The following is a 24234-nucleotide window of genomic DNA, read 5'->3' on the forward strand; positions in this document are numbered from 1 at the left end:
CTTGTACCTGCAAAGTTGATTCTTGCAAAATATGCTCCCACTTTGCCTTGAAAAGGTGAAGCAAAGTAACGATTGTGCAGACAGGTAGTCCTCAATGTATACCAATTCATTTAGTGACTGTTTGAAGTTGCAACAGCACTGAAAAAAAGTGACATGATTGTTTTTTGCACTTATGACCGTTACAGCATCCCCATGTTCACGGGATCAAAATCTAGACACTCGGCCACTGACATTTATTTATTTATGCAGTGTTCCAGGGTCACACAATCACCTATTGCCACCATCAGAGAAGCAAAGGCTATGTGGAAGCCAAATTCACTTAACAACTATGTTACTAACATAACAACTGCAGTGATTCGCTTAACAACCATGGCAATAAAAGTTGCAAAATGGGGCAAAACTCACTTAACAACTGTGTTACTTAGCAATGGATATTTTGGGCTCAATTGTGGTTGTAAGTCAAGGAGTACCTGTAATTACTGATATTAATAGCAATATGAATCCAAAATAAATATACAACAATAGGGGCTACCTCAAAAATAGTTTTGTCCATATTTTAGTAATTATGTAAAAGTTTTAAATATTTAGTTTTAAATATGATTGCTTTATTGTTCAGTCCTAAAGAAAAGATTTTATTTTATAAAGTTGCACTGTTATATAAATGTTCCATTTGATTTACAGATTACAATTTAATTACTTAAAGTACTATTTATTTCTTGTTCAGATTTATCAACAAAGCATACAAATAAAATAAATAAAATAAAATAAAGCAAAATTTGACAAACCTTATTTAGACAGTTTATAGGGGATGAAGAGAAAAAAGTTCTGAATATTTCTCATTCTTGTCTGAGGCTTTAAAGAATGAATCAGTGCTCTTTGCCTATTCCTTCAAAAATGCTTACTAACTATAGTCAAATGGCTTTTTCAAGATATACTTTTTAAAATAAATACTTATTGCACTAGTATTACTCTAGTATTCTCGAGTTTCTTTTGTTCTGGAAAATAACTGAAGAGCTATGATTCAAGTAGAAGGAAGAAAAATTATTCTGATGATATGGTAGCTAGTTGGTTTTAATAAAAAGTCACTATTTATGTGTCTTTTGCATTAACTCAATCAGGAGAAATATTCCTATGAATTGCACAAAAGCAATCGCAAAACTTTTGATCGAGCAAATTACTGAAATCTACAAATTGACCAATGAAAAATCTAGATAGCCAGCATTCGTCTTCTGAAATATGCACCCAATAAATTAGTACATTGAAGAATTACACTGGTACCATTCATGGCTTCATCTTGATTTGAAAATCCACTACCTTGTTTTTTTAGAATGAATCAGCTAACTGAAAACTCAGTCAAAAAGACAAAAATGAAAGGAAAGCTTCTATCTGTTATTTAGAACATGTGTTGTATTAATTGTCTAGTGATCTTTTCTTCTGTCCTATTTTAAGTAGAGCCAAAATCACTGTGAGTCTTGTGCTCTTCACCTTACTTCCTTTGAATTTAAGTCCATTTAAAAAAAATCAAATGGATTTTCTATGGAACCAAAAGTATTCAAACTTTGATTGAGTCAGTCTAAAATCTTTCCAGACATTATCTTCCATTCTTTCGCTCTGAGGCCAAACCAGTACTTCAAAAATTAGATTTTGTCTCTTTAGTTGTACCACTTTGCTTCCGTCAACCCTCCATGAAATTCCATTGTCAGGCAACACAATTTATGTGATGCTGCCCCTCTCTACTGAGAACCACAGCAAAGTTCCTGGGATTTCTGGAAGAGTCTCACTGCATATGTGACTAAAATGTATAATGTGCACTTAGGGGCCAGGAAGTCTATGGAAAATGAACAATATCACTATTACAATAGTGACATAAGTCACTATAAGATAGGGTTTTTTTTAAACTTTCTTGAAGAATTCCCACTGTGCCAAAAAAGTTTATTCTGTTTTTATCCTTACCAAACCTGTCTTTCAGTGAAAGATTAGTACTGTGTGAGTGTTTAGGCAAATGTGTTCTTTCAACCAAGTAGCTTGGCATCTTACCTGATGCTTTGTCTCCACAGACAACACAGTACTCTACTACCTGTGGCCGCTGGACATCAGTTTTAGCTAATAAACGTTCCACAGAGGCAGAGTCAGTGACAATCTAAAATGAAACATTTAAAAGTTTGTAGTATAATTTATATTTGAAATTGTATTTAAAAGATGCTGCAAATTTTTAAACATAAAACACAGCTGTGCCACAGTTGTGCAACTGCAAAATAAACATGCAGAAAAGGAAGAACCATGAAAAAAATTATATAAACAACAACAGTATAGCAAAGCCAGCAAGGAAAAGGCTTAAAAGTTTACATGGTAATTGATGGCATGATAATATAAAGGAAAGTTATAGTGATTTATACACATGGCAGCCATCTATTAATTGCCTCAAGACAATGTAAACCACTGCCCCTTGCCTTGTTTGCGTAATATGACAATGTTGATCTATATAATCTTAATCATATCTTTAGTTTTGTTTCTATGTTTTGAAATCATCCGATTTTTGCTGAGCTGATAGTATTTCCGCAATATGATGTGGAGACTAGAATATAAATTCTACAGACCTGTGCTAATTAATTAAAAGTGTAAGCCATCTTTCTGCATGCTCTTAAGTCTGAATACCTAATATACGTATCATTCTTTAACTGTGGTGTTTACCTGTATTCTGCCTGGCACAATATTATCTGTGGTAGTAAAAATAAGTTGCTTGGTATTAGAAGTCTCAGGTGCAGCTAGTATTACTTTCCCTGTTCCAGTACCATCTGGACTAGCAAGTATAAATTGCTGCTTTGGGGATACTGATGAATCCACTGCTGTCACTATTTGAATTTTCTGCCCTGTTTGCTGATCTGTGACAATCTGTAACAAAAAGAAAAACATTATTGTGTGAGAATAAATTTAACACATTAAAAAAATAAATTTAACAAGCTTTAAGTTCAATTTTAAGAATTATACGCCATTATTTAAAGATGGTGTGTTTCCTATTACCAAATTATAGATACAAAAAAGAAAGAAATGCTATAGTAAAAATGGAAAGATTCTATCAACAGGTGTTCCGAATATGTACATGATTACTCAAAATGAAACAAGAAACTGTCTTCAAACATGTACTGTCCACCAGTACATAAAATAGAAAAGAAGGCTCTCTCACAGGTTGCTTACAAAAACATAGTTCCAATAATAAAATAAAACCTCTCAAGTAGTAGATCACTTTCTCATAGTAAATCTGCTCTTTGTACGCTGTCACAAAATAACTATAAAATTGCATATTAGATTTGAAATTATATAAAAGAAAACAATTAAATTAAAATGCTCTGTTATTCAATACTACATATTAAACAAAAGATGAAATAGACTATATTTTGAAGACAAGTCTATACCTGAATACGTTGCGGTGATGATACAGTGGAATCTGTGGAGATTATCTGGATGCGCTGGGAAGGGCTGGTCATCACTGGAGTTTCAGATAAGGTTGACTGGACAGTTTGGACCTACAATGATTTATGAAAAAAGATTTTATATATGGCAAAACATTACAATGAAAATTATATAACTTAATATTTTATCAAATAATTGAAATCTTTTGATTAGGGGACTGTATAGCAGAGTAGATGTTCAAGATTCTCCAAGTTATAAGGCACTTATTTTGTTTCCCAACTGCAAAGAATGCCTTCTAAATCAGTTCCACAGGCTCTAAGAGCTTCAGAAGAGAACTGGTATCCTGAATGTGGTATCTGTCATTTTATTTTTGCATTGTAGACTAGAACCTTCCATCAGGAAAGAAAAGTTTCAGACATAGTGCACTAATAAAACTGTTTTCAGGAATTACCATTCTCTTAATAGGGAATCCAGGAAATGGAATTCAATTACCTGTCTCTTTGGATGTGAAGATAAGGATAGTTAAAAATATATATGTGGCATTTATTAAAAAGAAATCTTCTTTAAAGGTAATAATGTAAACTATTTGGAGGTTATATGCCCTTGGAGACCAAAATATCAAGCACATTTTAATATATTACAGCCCAATGCAACAGCTAAGATAAATGGATAATTAAATAATTATTAAAATTAGAATTGTTTTTAAATTATATTTATGGTCAGAAGACAAAGCATAGAAGGTAAAACTAAAATAATGCATGTATTAAAACAAACAGGAGAATAAATAAAGAGCATTATAACCAACCAAGCAATCCAAAAGGAATACAAATCACCTTAGAGGAAACAAATTAACAAGATTGCTATATAATTAACTGTCTTGCAGCAACAGCAATTACAAGAAATCTGGTAACCCTTCTACAAATATTTACTGAGCTGTCAGCTAAAAGAAAGCAACTGATCTTTATGATCTTGGGTGACTATATGCCATGTCCTGTTAAAAAAAAAAACAACCTCTAGGGGCATCGGTAAAATCATTTTTGTGTTGGAACATTTTGAAGTCTTTCTTCAAAGATGGTGGCAAAGCATTACCATCACATAATGCTGTATAGTACTCTCTGGACAATGTCAACATAATTTGCATATTGCCCCCAACAATCTGTGTCCTCTGTGTCTAGGGGCATCGGTAAAATCATTTTTGTGTTGGAACATTTTGAAGTCTTTCTTCAAAGATGGTGGCAAAGCATTACCGTCACATAATGCTTTATAGCAGTGGTCCCCAACCCCCGGTCCATGGACCGGTGCCGGGCCGTGGAGTACCTGGCACCGGGCCGCGCAGCGGCCGGGGGACATGAACAGCTGCCCAAAGGTCCGCGCGCACGCTGGTGGAATCCCCGGGCACTGCTGGTACCGCCGCCACCGCCGCCCCCTGCGAAACCCAAGAGCGACTCTTCTCCTGCGAGGCGGCTGGCTGAACAGCTGCCCAAAGGTCCGCGCGCGCGCTGGTGGAATCCCCAGGCGCTGCTGGTACCGCCGCCACCGCCGCCCCCTGCGAAACCCAAGAGCGGCTCTTCTCCTGCGAGGCGACTGGCTGAACAGCTGCCCAAAGGTCCGCGCACGCGCTGGTGGAATCCCCGGGCGCTGCTGGTACTGCCGCCACCGCCACCCCCTGCGAAACCCAAGAGCGGCTCTTCTCCTGCGAGGCGGCTGGCTGAACAGCTGCCACCGCCGCACGCCTTCCTGCCTCAGCCGCTCCGTCGCTTCCAAGGAACGGCGTCAGCGGCGGCAGCTTTACTTCTGAGGCGCTGCACACTTCCCCAATAGTCGTCACAGCCCAGGTAAGAGAACGGGAACTTCCAGCCTGGCTTCCAGCCCGCACCGAAAGGGGGCCGTTGGGGTTTTTTGTGGAGCTCGGAAAGACGCGCGTCAGCTGTGCGCGTCCGCCTCCTCGGGGCCACTTTTGCCCAAGCGCCCGAGGCAGCCAACCCTGGTAAGCAGGTGGTGGTTAACTGGCGCCTTTGCTGCAGGTTTTTCTGGAAGGGGCCACTGCCGCTGTCCGGAGGTGACCTTGAGCTGCTCGCTCGCTCTATGCGGGGCTGGTGGGGCTGTGACGCTCGAAGGTGGCGCGTGTGGGAGTGAGAGGCGCGGGGACTGGCTTTCTCCGGACCGGCTTTCTCCGGGGGGGGGGGAGGCGAAGGACCAGGCTGCAGCGCAAAGGCTCCTGGGCCGTGCGCAAAGGCTCCAGGGAAGAGAGCCCTGTGCGCCCCTGCGCGCGCTCAGCGGGCCACGGTAAAATTATCAAAGGCTGACTGGTCCGCGGCGATAAAAAGGTTGGGGACCACTGCTTTATAGTACTCTCTGGACAATGTCAACATAATTTGCATATTGCCCCCAACAATCTGTGTCCTCATTTTACCAACCTCTGAAGGATGGAAGGCTAAGTCAATTTTGAATCCTGTTAGGACTGAACTCATGGCTGAAGCCAGAGTATGTCTGCATTATAACCATTGCACCATCAGCATATTACATAAGGATAAAGGATCTCCTATGAGATAGACTAAGGATGTTTTTTTTAATATATATTTTTTTACTTTTAATTTAAAACAAACACAACATCCTTCTTTACATGCTGTAGAAAGTGTATGTTGGTTACAAAAAGACTTTCATATATCTCTTCCACAGTCAACAAACATACTTCATATTAACTCAAGCATTTTAACTCAAATATTTATACATGTCACCATCATCATATCTCCATTTTCATTTGACTATAATTGTTTAAGCGTCCTTCATCATAAAATATACCAAAATTTAATACATAACGACATATTGGCTTTTCAATTAGTATTTCTAAAATCCTCCATTAACACTAAATCCTTATGTCCTATTCTAGTTAAACATCCATAATATTTAATAATAAAGTTTTCTAATCCTCTCCAAATCACTAAAGTTTACATCCAGTTTCCTTATGTTATACCCATATCTATATATACATTGTTATTCTTATCCCTCCTGTATTTGACTATATCCTGTATCATAACATTTCCCCCCAATAATCAAAATTTTAACTGTATCTAACTTGGTTCTTTTTTATTATTAACCTTTATGTGTAATCCAAAGGGATTTCTAATCTTCCTTACATGGGTACCATTCAATATTCATATCCAATTATACTCATCATAACATTACACATTGTATACATTAGTAACATTATCAATTATTTATTTAAACTATATCTATTGTCAATAAATTTCACTAAGTTTAACTAGTTTTAAATTATATAATCTATCAACCTGTATCTTTCCAATAGCAGAAAAGTCTCATATCTTCTGCAATTTGTGGTGCCACTCCTCTAATCATCTCCTTGATCAACTTTATATGGACTCCTCTTAGCCACTCCTTGCTTATAAGATCTCTCATGTAATCTTGATGCCCTTCTTCTGTTTCCTTAGTCAGCTTATCTTTGATTGTCAGTAGTGTTATCAATGCTATTGCTAATAAAAGCTCTCTCTTTAAATCCATAGATTCCTTGGGTTTTTCTTCTTCTGTATCTTGCCCTCTGGGATAAATTTCCCCTCTATTTAATTCCTCTTTCAGTATTCCACTCTTTCCATTTTCTGAGACAAACCAATCACTATAAATATCAGCAAATTTAATCTCTTTATATTCATTTTCCACTTCGATTTTTTGAGTTTTAACCACCACGTTTTGCATTTGATAAACTTCCTCAACTTCTGCACCATATTTTGCTGTTATATGCTCTAAGTCTTCCAGCTTCTTCTCTATCCTCTCATATGTATTTGATAATTTCTGTATTTCTGAAAATATCTTTTGCAACCTTAAGATTTCTGTTTGCTTTTGAACTTGTGCCATTCTCTCCAGCTAACAAACACAGTTGCTCTAGCTTGGAAGGTTAATAAAATTAAACATAGATTCACAAAAACGTTTTGTTTTCACTTTTCTCTGGTTAAAGATATACTTCAAAGGGACATCTGTATGCTTCCGTTCTTATCACTCTCTATAACCAAGCAGTGAGACCTTGTAGTGCCAAGCCAAAACAATCAGTGAAGAAAAAAAGTGTTCCATTTCCAATATGCAAACCTTCCAAATACACAAAACTTCCAGCCTCCGAGTAGCAGTGTTATTGTTGCAAATTTCCTTATTTCTTTTGTCTTTTTTGAATTTCAAGTTAGAAAAAGTCCAATTTTTAAATGGATTAGAAAAACACCCACAGTAATGAAAGAGGAAAATTTTAGACCATAGGTTATAGAAAATAATAAAAGAAAAAATAGAAGAAAACTTAATCAATTTGTTTTAAAAGGCTTGCATAAATTCCATCTTCTAGCATTTAAAAAGTAAGATAACCACTGTCCAAAACCATTCCAAATTTAATTCCACCGCTTGATTCTTCTGTTCTCCATTTTAAATTAATTTTAAGTTTTTTATAGGCAGTCTCTTTTTAAAACAGTAAAAGTTCCTCACCAGCTGGAAACACTTTCTCTTTCCGTATCCTTCCGTTCTGGAGCTGCCCCGACTTAGTCAGCCTTGGCTGGATTTTTTGTCGCCGTCTTGAAGAACTTCTCTTGCACCGATCAGGGACTTTGCAATGTCCCTGAGGTGAGCAAGACATATTCTTCTTGTTCACCATCTCTTCGGGATGGTTTAGGTCCAATTGGACCACCCAGCAGCAAAAGTCCCGGCTGCGGTTTCTGAGCATTGAGACCGCACATCCGTATCGTCGCGACATTGGCTCCTCCTCCTTGACTAAGGATGTTTTGAATGAGAGAACAGTTTGCCAAACATAGTATAAATGTAAAATAGAGGTTGTGGACAAGTTCCTGATTACAAGTTTTTATTTATTTATTATTTATTTATTTAGACTAGTTTGGTCTAGCGTTGAACACATCTCACTAGAAAGTGGGAGATCATAAGTTCAAGTCCCATCTTAGCCACAAACACCAGCTGGGTGACTTTGGCCCAGTCACTCTCTCAGTCCAACCTACTTCACAGGGTTATTGTTAAGGAGAAATAGGAAGAAGGTATGTTGGATGTTTGCCATCCTAAGTCATTTACAAAAAATAATAAAGGTGGGATACAAAATAAATAAATAATGATGGCTGCCCATCTCAAATTAATGACTGGGCTTCTAAAATGTTTTTTAAAAAAATTAAAGACACATAAAATAGCAGCCAGCATAAAAACAGATCTATCCAATGTACTACTGGGCCAACTCCACATTGTGACACTCAGGATTTTAAGGCCTTACAGAAGACTGATAAACACTTTCTTTTTCATTTTGTAAATAAGACTTACCATATTTAATTTAAATATCCTTTTGCTTTACGGTACTGACTATATTTGAAATTTCCATGAAGATGGCAAGTTAAGAGACATTAGTCATCAATCTCCTTTCTAACTGAAGGGAGATGTCTCTTACAGCAGAATCGTAGGAAGATGAATTCCAAACACTTCCAAGATAATATTTGGAACATTATTCAATATACATAAATGTGATCAATTTAATAGTTCAACTCAGATGGAAATATTTCGGGATTAACAGACTTCTTTCTAGAATTCAATGGTGTGGCATCTATATCTACTTAAGATATCATGGTAAGCAATGGTTTGCTATAATAATATAAGGGAGTACATGCAAGGGAATACAGAATGAACAAGCCTAAAGTTCATGCAGTAAGATGAGTCCATTGTTTGATATTATGTGTCAATCTTATAAATTTAAGTTTATAAGTTTAATAACATTTATATGCCGCCCAATCCCGTAGGACTCTGGGCGGCTAACAATACAAATAAATCAAAAGGAAGAGAAGGAAAGAAAAGATAGAATTAAAAACACACCATGCACTCCATTCCAAGTGGGGCTGGACCATATTTTGGGGTCAACAGCCCCAGGCCTGCTGGAACAGCCAGGTTTTAGTGGCTTTACGGAACGCCGAGACAGTGGGAAGGGTCCGGATCTCTGCGGGAAGATCATTCCACAGGGCCGGGGCAGCTACAGAGAAAAACCTCCTGCGAGTAGTCGCCAACCGGCATTGCCCGGTCGACGGTACCCGAAGGAGGCCCAATCTGTGAGATCTTATAAGTCGTTGGGAGGTATGTGGCAGGAGGCGGTCCAGTAGGTATCCAGGTCCTAAGCCATGTAATCTTGACATTCTACCAAAATTTATTTTCAAGTTCAGGTGAAGGCTTAAAAAAATATCTTATTCAAATGTTATACATATGACAATACAAGCAAGCAAACGGAGCATGAACTTCCTGGGTCACACAGTACAGTTTCTACATTATCTTTTGAAGTAAATTTTATCATGTTTTTTTTTTAAAAAAACAAATATTCAAATAAATCATCTTACTATCCTTTCACATAAATGTCAAAAAGAAATCAATTATATATAGCTGTGATGGTGAACCTATGGCACCTATGGCCAGAGGTGGCAGGCAGAGCCCTCTCTGTGGGCACACGCACCATCACCAGCTGTTCTTTTGGTTTCCGTCATGCGAAAGCGCCGGCAGCTGATTTTTGTGCACACTAGAGTGCTGGAAAACCAAAGACCAGCTGACCAGTGTGAATGTGCCAGCCAGCTGGTCTTCGGGTTTCAAGTGCGCATGCCCGTGTTCCATTTTGGGCACACAGTGCCAAAAAAGTTTGCCATCACTTATATGAAAGATAGACTTAGATATAAAAAGAGTTGTAGTCTAAATAAATAAGACACATTAATCAGAATGCAGCCTGTAATTTTGGCTGTAAGATGTTGCATTGATAAATCAAGGCAGCATGTGACCAATTTGATTTTATAACTTATAAAGCAAATTACTAAGCCCAAAAAGCAAATCACATCGTTAAGCGCAGTTTGAAGTTATGACAGAGTACCCCAAGATATTTATGAGCCACGTCTGAAGTTCCAAGACTCTTGTCCCATGGTCATGTGATCACATGTCAGATGTTTGGCAGATAGCCCTGCTATATGCAGTGTCCCATGGTCACATGAGTCTTGCTTGAAACTGACATTTACTTATGGTTTTCAGCAAAACTGTCCTATAACAAATTATTTGTATGCTTAACAACCAAAATGTTGATTTAACGCTTATTGAAGTTACTTTACAATAATTGCATTCTTTTAATGGCCACTATAAAAAAGGTCATAAAATCGGGTCATGTGGGTGAACCATTTTATGGTTATTACGTATGGCTTATGAAATTATGGTCATAAGTCAGTGACTATTTGTAGTACTGTACATATTGAAGAAAATCCAATTCCAAACAAAGTCTTTTTACATTAAACACAAATAATAAGTGCCTTTTGCTAACTTATTTTAACTAGAAATACAATTAACAATGATCTAAAAAAACACTTCATGAAATGCTATCTAAAAATGTTTAAGTTTACAGCTATAAATAGATGGGTTAGCACAGTAACACAGAATGAGCCGAAAATGTCTACTATAGTCTGTGCTTATATACAAAATAAGGTATGTATTTATTTGTTTATTTCTTTTTGCTGCCCATCTTGCTTTGAAGTACTCTTGGTGGTTTACAATATTAAGATATTTAGGATAGATAAATTATTTGCAGCTTTTCAGCTTGGTCCTTGATGTTATATTGCTGACATTTTGAATTAAAAGAAACAAATCAATGATACAAATATATAATACAAGTTGCCACTTATAAAGGAATACCAATTTTTTTCCTCAGAATAGAAGATGGTTAAAAAGCACAAGTACTTTTCATTCAGAAAGTTGCATGACATTTTGGAAATGGATATGAAGTACAAGAAATGTCAGATATGCCACTGAAGAATTATTTGCCACAAACAATAATATATAACTAGCTCTGTCAAACAATTGACGTTTGAAGTAAAATATGCAAATACATGGATTTACAGTTTTAAATTTCAATTTCAAACATTTTTGTATTATCTGTGCGTATGCATGCATTAGTATGATAAATATAACAACAATTTTTTCTTACTAGTTCACCTTTATATATCTTAGTCTAAAACAGCCTTTGGCAACCTGCTTCTATCTAAAACAGCCTTTGGCAACCTGCTTCTATCTAGATGGTTTTAAGAAAAACTCTCATCATTCCCAGCCACCATGATCAAAAGTAGTTTTAGAAAGTACTAATTTTGGAAAGACTGCATTAAACAATTTTGAAATAGGAAAGCATATAGTTTGTTTAGTACGAGGCTTATTCTTAAGGAATGCAGCAATAATCTGACTTCAATAATGCAAAATAAAATACAGTAGTTTATTTTATTAGACTATGTTAATAATTATTGCGATTGTTATAAAATTGTTACAAAGTATGAATTAACATTATGTGTTAAGGAACATTGCTTACCATATAAAGGATATAAAGCAGTAAAATATATCAATAACTGATAATTATGATTAAAACTGTTAGTTAAAATCAGTATGAAAATAATGGCCTTTTCTAAACACTTAAAATATTCCTGATTTATAAATCCATTCATTTGGTAAAAATACTATTATTTTTATTTACAGTTTAAATTATGGTAAAATGTCATGTAATAAAAAAATATTAAGATAGTGCATAAACAAATACTACCTATATATTATATATATTCATTTAAAGAAGAATCTTTTCTATAGTAATCTTAGAATTATTTTTTTCAAGCTTGAAACTATACAGACTCCAATACTTACAGTGTCAAATCGTTCTGCAGTTTTATTTACATTTTTCCTCTGCAAAGATCTTTGGGCAAAACAATTAAAGAAAACTGAAGACATCAGTTTTATTCTACTCCCAAAGGTTGTACCTGAACTCCATTTATAAAGATTCCAGTGATAAAATGACAGAATTATTTAAAAATGCCCTCCCCATGACCCTGTTCCTCTGAAGGTCAAGTACACTATCACTCCCTGTAACCAAGGAAGCAGAATCGACGTGTTCCTGCTGTTTTGCCAGCTGCTGAAGCAGTTTGTCTAATAATACAATTAATTTCACTGGGAAGGATGTACCTAGGTTACAGAGCTTTCTCCTTAGTCTATCCTGGATCCAACTATGATTATTCAATGAACAAAATAGTAAACTTCATCAGATAATAATTTTGTTGTTCTGATACATGACAATAAAATGAAACATCAAGACAAACTTTTATTGTATATTGTTTATGAATCACCTCTCATCTTCAAAGCTTATTAAATTAACATTTTAAAAATATTATTTATGCAATTATTAAATTGTATGCCCCTCAAAAATACTGTATATTATAATTCATTTATAACTTTATCTCTAAAGTTATTTATTGGAAAACTATAAATCTCCATTTTAACTCTTGGAAGAGTACTACTGTAATTTGACGTTGAATACAAAAATAACATACCAAACAAGAAAATTATGTTGATTCTAAACTATTGGTATGTTGCGAAAGTATTTATTTTCATTTGGTTTATATGTAAAATAAAGTAGTCTATACACGGGAAATAAATGGAAATGTCCATAAAAGTGGATAATACAAAGGCAGTCATATAAATGATTCCACAAAGTACTGAATGCTAATATTGGTCAGAATGGAGGTGATTTTGTTTTATTGTACAAATTCCTTAAATTGTTCACGAGATTGCCAAATAATCTTTTTTCTATAAACATCTGATTCTGGCCTGCTAGCTGAGCAATGATACTTCTGTCAGGAAGTTTGCCCATGTTCTCACCTTTTTGGACCATCATTCAGATATAGTTGAAAAGGATACCCTCTAAAACTGACAAAAATAAGATCATGACTTGTAAAGGTCAAATGATAGCTAGCTCCTTCCCATTTAGTGGCTATTATTCTTATAGATGTCCAATAAATATTTTCCTTCTCCAAGTTATTTGCATATTTACTGAGCTGAAAGAGTACTTCTCTACGTCAAGAGAAAAAGCAACACTCCTTTTCATGATGTTCATGATAGTCATGGACTTCAAAATGTGGACAAATTTTGAATATCAACTCTCTGCTTTAGTATTGGGCAATAGAAAACTGTTAACTTTCTTTTGAATTTTCAAAATGAACATCCTCTGAATTATCTGTGTAGGAGATACTTTGAAAAAGGAAAACCTCCTAGATATCTTCAAATAATAACTTGCTACTATGAACCAGAAGGCTGACTTTGGCCTTCAGAAGGCTGCGTCATGTCAAAAGATGCATTTAGAAAACCTACAATATTTTACATGGAACATCCTCTAACTATTAATCCTCTTGAAATAATGGCAAAAAAGTCAATAGTGTGGCCATTTTGGAGCTCAGGTATATGCAAAATAGTGCATGTGGCCATTAAGGCTTCTATAAACTAGGTTTATAGAAGGTTCATTAAACCTACTGCTTCATCTGATTTTTAATGTTTGGAGAAAAAATATTAGTTAGGAAACTGATTTACCACAAAACATCGGCAGTTAATATGACTTTTTATTTTAAACAGTCTTCTTGATCACACATAGAACCCAAAGACATTATTAAAAATAAAATGGTGCATAGCTGCACCCCAAGGTTTTTTCTGTAGGTATGTCTATCTGCTCAGCAAAACAAAAGCAAAACAAAACAAAAACCAACCTCTTAACTAACAAAAAGCTCTATGCAAAAAGTAACCTCAACAATCTGCCTTCTAGTAAATGTTTAATTTAGAAGCCATTTTGTGAAAAAGACCATTGGCTTACCTGAAGGGTCCTTTTCTGTGCACCACGGGAGAGTCCAAGCAATGGGTTAATTCAGCCTGGTTGCCCTAGGACTGAGGAAACATTTTCCTTGGCCACGCCTCAAAATCCCCAGAATTTTGAGATGGTCTGGAACCGTGAGGTGGGAAGCGGGAAGCGTCAGAGAAATTAGTCAGTTCAACCTGAGACGACGGCCACAAATCCCTGGACGGATCATCCAGGGTGGGTTAGACTCTCCCGCGGTGCACAGAAAAGGACCCTTCAGGTAAGCCAATGGTCTTTTTCCTGTGCAATGCTTGGAGAGTCCAAGCAACGGGACATACCCAAGTTATGGTCCATCTGGCGGGCAGAAGGATAGTCCCAGGATTCGGTCGTGGGCACAAACGCCTGGAGCACCCTCCTGCCAAAGGAGGCCTCAGCCGAGGCAAACATGTCCAACTTATAGTTCTTGACAAAGGGTGATAGTGAAGACCAAATGGCCGCCCTGCAGATGTCGTCAATTGAGGCCTGGGTGGCCCAGGCCGTCGAGGTGGCCGCACTTCTTGGAGAATGGGCGGTAATGTGTCGAGGCACTGCTCTGGACTGGTTCTGGTAGGCAGCAGCGATGCACGCCCTCAGCCATCTATCTACCGTGGATGACAAGACGTTTTTGCCCAAGGAGCCAGGCTGGAATGAAATGAAGAGACCCTCTGATTTGCGGAAGTCCACAGTGCGGTTGATGTAGATCCGCAGGGCCCGCCTGACGTCCAACTTATGCCAGGTGTGCTCCCTAGGATGAGAGGGACGTGGACAAAAGTTAGGTAGGATGTTTTCCTGTGCCCTGTGGAACCAAGTATTAACTTTAGGGATGAAAGCCGGATCTAGGTGCAAGACAACCCTGTCAAGATGAATAACACACAAGGCCTATCAGACGGACAGGGCTGCCAGCTCCAAAATGTGTCTCGTAGATGTTATGGCAATGGGGAAGGCTGTTTTCAAGGTAAGATGGCGCAGAGATGAGGTACGAATAGGTTCAAAAGGTGGAGAAGTGAGTGCCTGTAGAACCACTGATAGTTGCCAGGTGGGATAATGGTGGACTGTAGAAGGGCGTAAGTTGGAAGCGCCCTTGAGAAAACAGCGCACTCTGGGAATCCTGTTGAGGGACAGATTGGGATTGCCGGATCAAACGGTGGACAAGGCCGCTACCTGTCAACGGACCGTATTTGGGGCGAGGCCCTTCTCGAGGTCCCCTTGTAGGAAATCCAAAACGTGGGACACAGGAGCAGTGACCGGGTCAAGTTGCAAACCGTCACACCACTTGGCAAAGGCAGCCCAGGAAGAGTCATAGATTCTTGTCGTGGAAGGATGCCTAGCAGCCTGAATAGTGCGTACCACCTCTTCCGACAAACCCTCGCCCCTCAGGTCCCCCTCAAGTGCCAGACAGCCAGCTGGAGCCACTGGGGTTCTGGGTGGATGATGGCCCCCTGGCTGAGGGCGACCTGATCTGGAGGGGACACCGACAGGCTGACAAGGTCGGCGAACCACAACCTCCGGGGCCAGTGAGGGGCCACAAGGACCACCTCTGCCCTTTCTGCAACTTTGTTGAGTACTTGTGGAAGGAGAGGGAGAGGAGGAAAGGCGTATAGCAGGCTCCGGGGCCAGCTGCACCGGAGAGTGTCTGTCCCCTCCGACCCCGGGGAATGGAAGCAGGAGAAGAACCGCTGGAGGTGCGTGTTGTCCCTGATGGCAACGAGGTCGATTACTGGGGTGCCGAACCTGTGGGACAGTTGGTGGAACACAGCCCACCACTCCGTGGAGTCTATGGTGGTCCTGCTCAGCCAGTCCACTTGGGTGTTATCCACTCCCGAGATGTGGTCGGAACATATGGACACTAGATGATGTTCCGCCCAGCAGCCCAGGGTTTCCACTTCTATCATAGGTTTCTTGGACCTGGTGCCACCCTGGCGGTTGATGTGCGCCTTTGTGGCCACATTGTCCGTCATCAAGAGCACGTGGTGATGCCAGATGGACTGGTGAAAATGTCGGAGGGCCAGCCTCACAGCCCGCAGCTCCAAGAAGTTGATGCTGGAGGATGCCTCTGCTGGAGACCACTTGCCTTGAACTACAAGATGTCCCATGTCTGTTCCCCAGCCGGCGAGACTGGCGTCTGTTGTGATGACCAACCTGGTGGGCTCTTTGAACAGATGACCTTTGAGGAGAGCTGATAACTTCCATCACCGGAGGGACCTCTTCACCGACGGAGGGACGCGTACCATCAAGGCTGAGTTGCTCCTGTTGGCTCTCTGGTGCAGCAGAAGAAGCCATTGTAGTGCCCTGGAGTGGAGTCGGGCCCAGGGAACGATCAATATGCATGAGATCATTTTCCCCAGCAGCTGCGACAGGAGGACCACTGCCTTGCCTGCAACACCTTGTGGGTCATGGCTATTAGGCTGTCCAACCTGTCCCAGGAAAGGAACAGCCTGCACAACAAGGTATCTATCACCGCCCCCAGGTGGGTGAGCTTGGTGGTTGGGGTGAGGTGACTTTTCTCTAGGTTTAGGGAAAACCCATGACCCCTGAGAGCCCTCATGGTGATGCGGAGGTCTTGCAAGGCCTGCTGCCTGGACGACGACTGGATAAGGATGCTGTCCAGGTATCATTGGAGCCGTATGCGTCTGCGCCTGAGTTGAGCCGCGACTACTGCCAGGACCTTGGTGAAGGTCCTGGGTGCCGACGACAGGCCGAATGGGAGGGCCCTGTATTGGAAGTGTCGGCCAGCATAAAAGAAACACAGAAACCTCCTGTGTTGAGGGAAGATGTGGATGTGGAGATAGGCCTCCTTTAGATCGATAGATGTGAGGTCTCCCTGGCGGATCCCCGCCAGGATAAACTGGAGGGACTGCATCTTGAATCTCCGATAGGTGATGTGCCTGTTGGGATTCTTGAGATCCAAGATGGCCCTCCACCCATCCAGGTTCTTGGGTACCAGGAAAAGGATGGCGTAAAACCCCTTCCCCTCCTGGTCGCGGGGCACCTGTTCTATTGCATTTATCTCCAGGAGGTGGAGGACCTCCTGGTTCATGAGTTCCCTCTTGAGGGGACAGGAGGGAGTGGGGCAGCAGATGAAGTTCCGAGGCGGAGGGATCGCTCCCTGACAATCTGGATGACCCATGCGTCCTCCGTGGTCTGGGCCCAATGGGAGGCGAACAGCTGGAGCCGACCCCCTATGGGTGATGAGTTGGGGTAGTCACTTGGACTTGCGCAAAGGCCTATTGGAGACCCCGCCATGGTTGTACTTATGGTACCCGAACTGCTGCCTGGCCCTGTTCCGAAAGGATGGTCTGTCCTGAGCCCTACCCCCCGATTGGCCGGTCGGTCTGCTGGGGGGAGAGAAGGAGGAGGTAGATGCCTCAGAGGCACAAAAGGACTGCCTTCTAGGGGGTGTTCTTGTGGTCCTGCTTCTTTGACAAGGAAGGCAGGACTTTCCGCTTGTCCTTAGACTCAACGAGGAAGGGATCCAGGACCTCCCCAAACAATTTGGACCCCTTGAATGGGGCAGAAGCCAATTTCCATTTATTTTTCTGATCCGCATGCCAATGGCGGAGCCAGATCAGGTGATGGGAAGTTACATTGGATGCCAGCGCCCTGGATGCGAATTTCGTGGCATTGAGGGAGGCATCGGCTGCATACTGGGATGCTGCAATAATCTTGGATATGTCCTGATGGAGACGGAAGTCTCCTGCCGGGAGCTTGGCCTGCAGTTCACGCAGCCAGATGACGGAGGCCCTATTGAAGAAGGATGTGGAGGAAGATGCCTTGATGGCCCAAGCAGCCGCAAGGTGTGTCTTGTGACAAGCTCTCTCCGCCTTTTTGTCCTCCGCTTTAAGGCCCACTAGCAGATCTGCAGGGAAAGTTGAATTGGAGGTAAGGGCCACTATGGGAGGGTCCACAGTCGGAAGGACCAGGATATCCTCCAGGGCGGGTTCCATTGTGTACAACTTATCCCCACCGCTGGGAGAGGCTAGTGTGGCCGGTTGAGCCCGCTGTCGTTGAATGATATCTAACATCTAAGAATAACCCAGGGACTGGGACAAGTTCCTGCTGGGGAGCTGGGACATCAAACATGCTCACGTTTGGATTGACTGGAGCTGAGTCAGCAGGACTTTGCGCTGGTTTGGGCTTAATCCCAACCCAGGTAGTGGTCTTAGCTTTATGTAAAATAGACTTCAAGAGACTGGGCTTAAAAAGCCCTGAAAAGGCAGGAGCGTTGAGGGGGGGGGATCCTCGTCCTCTGAGAGCTCCTGTTCCTCCTGGTCAGGGTCCTCCAGGGCGGAAGCCTTGCTAACCACCGATGATTCCAAGGAGGGGTGACGAACCCGTTAGCCGGGGGAGGAGCGCTCTGGTTGGGCTGAGAGGTGCTGGGAGTAACTGAAGGCTGGTCACGTTTTTGCATGGCCTCCCTGATGCCCTTGGCAATGGCACGGGCAACTATGACCTGCATGTGGGCAGAGAGCTCAGGCTCCTGGTCTGACTTGGGGTCATGTTCAATGGATCCCCCCAAGTGGGTGGGAAGACATCCAGGCGAACCACCCCGGGTAGGGCCCTCGGGGAGGGGACCTGTTGAGACATCCAAGAGGGGCCAGGGAAACCGGCTCCACCAGTGACCTGTCAGGAGATAAATCCCGGGACTCCATCTCCTCAGCAATTAAGGACAGAGGGTCACCCCTTGGAAGAGGGAGAACAAAGGAGTCCTCAGAAAGGTTGGCCTGGGGAGATTCCTTCACAGCCTGGCGCCGGGCCTTCTCAAACTGTTTGTCAAGTGCCCATTGGCGCCTTTCAGTGTCCCTAGTCTCGGCCACGGATGGGGCCTTGGGAGGCTGGTTGTCCTGGATAGCCGCCCTGCCTTTGCCAGACCCACCACCCTTAGTAGAGGAAGATCCCTTGTTAGGGGCCAGGGAAGGGCCTGGTCTACCATCTGAGGAACCTGATGGGCTGGGTAGCTCCATGGTCAATGACCTCACAAGCTGGTGTGTCAAGTGCAAGTAGATGGCAGGAGGACCTGAGGCTCTGGCTGGCTATGCTGGAAAAGAGCAGAGAAGAACCATGAGAACAATATGTATAAAAAAGGAAAGATGACGTATTACAGTTGTGCTTAATGCTACACAGTAAGGGCAAAATCCAGGTGGAAGGGGGCAGATTCTTCTCCAGCCACTGGTGTAGGAGATGATCAGGGCCTGCAGCCGAGACTGCAAGGCCGAGCAGGAGAGCAGGGAGAGCCAGGCCAAAGACAAAGACAATTTTTTTTAAAAAAGGTAAGGAACTCTCCCCGTGCCGGTGCAAAGGCCACCAGTGACCAAGGCACTAGCGCTGCCTCATGCTCGGTGTGGATGGCAGAAACCCAGCCGGAGGTCCGGACAAGGTCCCTGCCCACCCTGTGGCCTCCCGCTGAAGCGTGGCTGAACAGCTATGGCCATTAGGAAAAGGGCGCGAAAACCACCTCTCAAAATGGCCGCTGCTGCAGCATGGGGAAATTAGGAGGCAAAAGTGGCGACCGCGTTGGTAAACGACAATCGCACGGTACGCTGGCTATGAGTGGGGGCGAGAAAGCGAAAAAACTCGCCGAAAACAAAGGGGATCTAACAGGGAGTCGCTGGGACCGCTAAAAAGCCTTGCTGCTGATTGCCACGCTTTTTAAAAGCAATCGGCAGGCCTTCGAAGCTGACCAAAGCAGCGCAGCAATGGAGCAAACCCCCCCACCATCACACCTACCTCTTGGCCTCCAAGATTCATGATGAAGAAGGAAAATCATACCAAACGAAAGGAATTGAAAGAAAGTAGGAAGGGAGGAAAAATATGAAGGAAAAAGTCAATTGAATAGGAGAGTCCAAGCCAAAAAGAATTAATTCAGCTGGAGCTCATAGAAAACAATCCGAACGGGCAGACTGAGGAAAAATTCTGGGGATTAGCTACACCAGGAGGCGTGGCCAATGAAAAAGTTTCCTCAGTCCTAGGGCAACCAGACTGAATTAACCCATTGCTTGGACTCTCCAAGCGGTGCACAGGAAAAGCACAGGCTTGTCAGTGGTCATGTGACCACGGGATGCTACAAATGACTATAAACAGGCAAATTGCTGATCACCCAGAATTCAATCACGTGATGGGGGACTGGTGTATGAATTTTATCTTTAACTTTATCTGAGTCATTAGTGGATCTGGAGAAGTCTATCATAATTTCAAACAGTTGCAAACTGACCAGTTATAAATCAATAACTACTCTTATTTGCACATGAAGTCCATTTGAATTGTTTCCACTGAAGTCGGCTAAATCAAGTATATTTTATACCAGCACCTATAATTTTTTCTTAGAAATTTGCTTTGTTTAGATGGATTTTTTTTGCAATGTTAATTTTCTTCTTACGCATTTGAGTATATTCATAGCAAAATGCATAAAATGAATATGTCATATAAAGTTGCAAGAAATGTTTTTGGCTGTCATATCTAATTCTTAACTCTACAGAAACTCATTTTACAGTAGCCTTGACAGAATGGCTGCTTAATTTCTGAACATATGCATGGAACAGAAACTTGCCATTTATTAGGTAACTGGTTCCAATGCTAGACTATTCTTAAGAAGTTTTTTCCTAACAATCAGAGCCTGCGTTCCTAGGATCTGAATCCATACGAGTCTTGCAGTTTGAGACAAAGGAAAATAAATTTTGACCTTTCTTTGTATGTTGAAGTTTGGAATTCAGCAGGAAACCTTTTTAGAAGGCATGCTCCTCTACATAAGCAAAATGCCGAAAGAATAAACTAACTATGCAATAAAATGTCTCCCATATGTATAAATAAAATAATGGAGGTGAGTGGCTTTTGGATATGAAGTATTGGCTTATCAATAAATGCCAGCAAGCATTCATACTTGTTGAAATAAAGCTCGATTTATTAAGATCAAACGTGATGCAGTGGACACCCTTTTGTGTGCCTGGAAGCTGTAGTAGGGGATCTGGATGAGGGATAAAGATTGCAATTGAACCCAAGTAAGATAGAGTGGCTGTGTTCAGGAATTTATCATTGTTGGTCCTGATTGGGGTTGCACTACCTCAGAAAGAATTGCTGGGTAACTTGGATGTCCTCTTGGCTCCAAAGCTCCTGCTGAAAGAGCAGAAGGCAGCCAGAAGTTGGGTCTTTTCCCAACTTCGTGTTGTATACTGGATACACCCCTTCATGGATAGGGAGGTCCTCTGCTTGGTCACTCATGCCCTGGTCATCTCCCAATTGGATTGACTACAATCCGCTTTTTATGGGATTACCCTTAAAAAGTTTCTGGAAGCTTCAACACGTGTGTAGAATGCAACCACATGAGCATACTGGATGTCCAGAGAAGAGCGCATAACACATCTGCTACACAAACTAACTGCACTGGTGCCAGTTTACCTGTGGGTCCAATTCAAGGTGTTATTACCTATAAAGTCTTACATAATGCCAGGTTACCTACAGAACTGCTTCACCTCATTACATCAGCCAGTCCCACTAATTCAGATACGGAACACATGCTATTGATCTCGTCAGCCAAAGAATTTCAACTGCCAGGGTCTAGGAAGAGAGCCTTTTCTGATGCTGCCCCTGCTTTTAGAACATCTTGCCCTCATATGTGACGAAAGCCCCCAATCTTTTGGCCTTCCATAAAAGGATGGAAACTTGACTGTTTCCTTGGCGTAGGGGCACAAGGACCCACATTACCATGAGTTAATTGGCCCCATGAGAAACACACACACCCTGCCTGTGTTAACAACTGCTAACCTCCCCATCTTGGAATTCTACATCTTTTGTAATTTTACAGTGTTGTTTTATTTTTTTTAAAAAATCTTAAATTGTTTTTAACTTTTAATTGTATTGATTAAATGTACACCACCCAAAGCCCATCTGAGGGAGATGTGCAGTTAAGAAATGTGTTAAATAAATAAATAGCAAAACAAAATTTCAACCCCTTTAAGGCATCCTTTTGTGTACTTGAATTGTGTCAATTCCCCCTCAGTCTTCTCTTTTCAACATTTTAAATTTCTTGTAATACTCTTTATCATCTGGGCTGCTTTTCTACATTTGTACCTTTTCCAATGTCTGAATACTGCTTGCACTGTGGAATGCGGAACAGGGCAACAATTCTTGAGGTCTGAACAATGTACAATATAGCAGAAGTATTCTCAAAATGCTACACAAGCTATGTTTCTATTGATGTAGACTAAAATTGTGCCTGCTTTTGCTGCACTCATATCCTTCTGCTCAGAGGTGGGTTCCAAATCCTGGCACTATCGATTCGCTCGTGCTTGCACAATGCTTCTGTGCATGCACAGAAGCATTCGGGTGGATGGGCGGAGTCTCCCACCACCACTACTACCAGTTCGCCCGAACCAGGCCCAACCCACTTCTGCTTCTGCTCATATGCAGGTTGCAACCAACTACTATCCCTAAATCATTTTCATAACAAACCATGAAGTTCATTTCTTTCCTTATATTTGGATTTCTATTAAATTTAATTCTGTTTTTTTCTCAGCCCATTTCTCTAACACATCAAGAGCTTTTTTATAAATAACTCAAGGTGGTGAACATACCCAATACTCCTTCCTCTTCCTATTTTCCTCATAACAACTCTGTGAGGTGGATTGGTCTGAGAGAAAATGACTGACAGGCCTAAGGTCACCCAGCTGGATTTCATGCTTAAGGCAGAACTAGAACTCACATTCAAAATGACTCTCTTTGTCAATGGTTTGTTGAAATTAAATTATATTTAAAAATAGGGATCTATTTAAAAATACATTGTCAATGTGTATTTGAAATTAGGATGTATTTAACATTCCGCAATCTAATAATAAAATTACCTAATTAAAAAAAAAAACTATACTGGAAAGAGCTTTGTTCAAATTCTTTACAATTAGCATACCAACATGCTTGTTTCTTTTATGACCTCTATAATCTTCTTGTAAAACTTATTATACCACAAATATTCAAAACCACAGATATCACAAGGATTATCTGCAATTATTATATAAGTTTCATTTATTTTTTTAAAAAGCCAGGTAAGAATTATTGTAAAGTAAACAAAACTAAGATATATAATTATAAGTTGCCAATTCTATTCAGTTTTTGTAAGGAGAAAACATGTGCAAATGTTCTCTACAATTTTCTGCCAGAAGTATGAGGCAACAGTGTCAAGCCGGCCTCCTGCAGCAACCAAGAAAGAAACCACTTAACTCAATTTTGCAGAATTAAGAGTTCTTTTACTGGCTATGAAAAGATAGCAGCTAAGCACAGCAAGATCTGAGGCAAAAGCGCCGAAATCATACATATCAATATGTGACCAACCCCTTCCCCCTGGTAACCCTCACCCCACTGTCCAATCTGCAAATCCCTTAGGTGTCATGTGAGTTCCATCTTCAAGGAGCATCATCAGGTTGATATGCAGGACGGTTGGCCTTGACCAACACCAAGCACTGTCTCCAACAAGCGCAGTAGACGTTGAGACCAAAAACCCCTTTTTACAATCTCTCCTGTACTTAAACTCCACCTCCCAAATACCAGCCCCGCAACTCCGTTTCAATGGCAGCCGAAAGCAAATAGCGAAACAGAGGCTGACAAACAGACTATATGACATACACATCTTTATTAATCTGATTCATGACCCTAACAGTTTTTATGATCTAGGAATGAGTCAACTATAATCTTATAATTTGCAACTGACATCAGAGAACAACTTGTGTTATAGTGCCTCAAGGACAAAAAAAAGTGAATATTTTGATTTAGAAAGGTTTTGAAGGCTTATTGCTCATGTCTAAATGTTTTTATTTATGTTTTTAACTAAGGTTGCTACAAGAAAAACAAAAGGCCTGGAATATGGTTGAAAACTTAAATGTAGCCTCTGTCTTTTACCCAGCAGCCTTTCTGGCAAGCTGCATTAAAAAGATTGGGATGGACACGTTTTTCAAATCTCTTAATGGACATTTTGTCCATATTAAAAATGTCTATTAATACAAAAGGAATGCCTTTATATTTTATGAAGTAATAATCATTGTAATATAAATAATTGCTACTTTAGAACTAATTAGTTGGAAACAGTATTTTCTTTTTAGAAATGAACTGAAAATACTGTAATATTATCCATCACGCATCTCAGCCACCTGCTG

The 24234-nt window shown here is 40.9% G+C and overlaps 1 protein-coding gene across 2 annotated transcripts in view; it reads right to left on the bottom strand.

Moving 5' to 3' along the window:
• Nucleotides 1–24234, bottom strand: part of NR2C2 (nuclear receptor subfamily 2 group C member 2) — a 65458-nt gene that overhangs the window by 34628 nt on the left and 6596 nt on the right. For both annotated transcript variants that reach the window (XM_087708940.1, XM_087708939.1), the window contains exons 2-4: nt 3414–3524; nt 2692–2892; nt 2038–2140 (exon numbers count right to left, since the gene is read on the bottom strand). In XM_087708940.1, the coding sequence (XP_087565066.1) occupies nt 2038–2140; nt 2692–2892; nt 3414–3485 (376 nt within the window). In that variant the 5' untranslated portion in view covers nt 3486–3524. The remainder of the gene's footprint in view (nt 1–2037; nt 2141–2691; nt 2893–3413; nt 3525–24234) is intronic.

The sequence above is a fragment of the Thamnophis sirtalis genome, unplaced genomic scaffold, assembly GCF_051295495.1.
Source record: "Thamnophis sirtalis isolate CommonGarterSnake01/CBP01778 unplaced genomic scaffold, rThaSir2_p1.2 scaffold_3, whole genome shotgun sequence".
Classification (NCBI taxonomy): domain Eukaryota; kingdom Metazoa; phylum Chordata; class Lepidosauria; order Squamata; family Natricidae; genus Thamnophis; species Thamnophis sirtalis.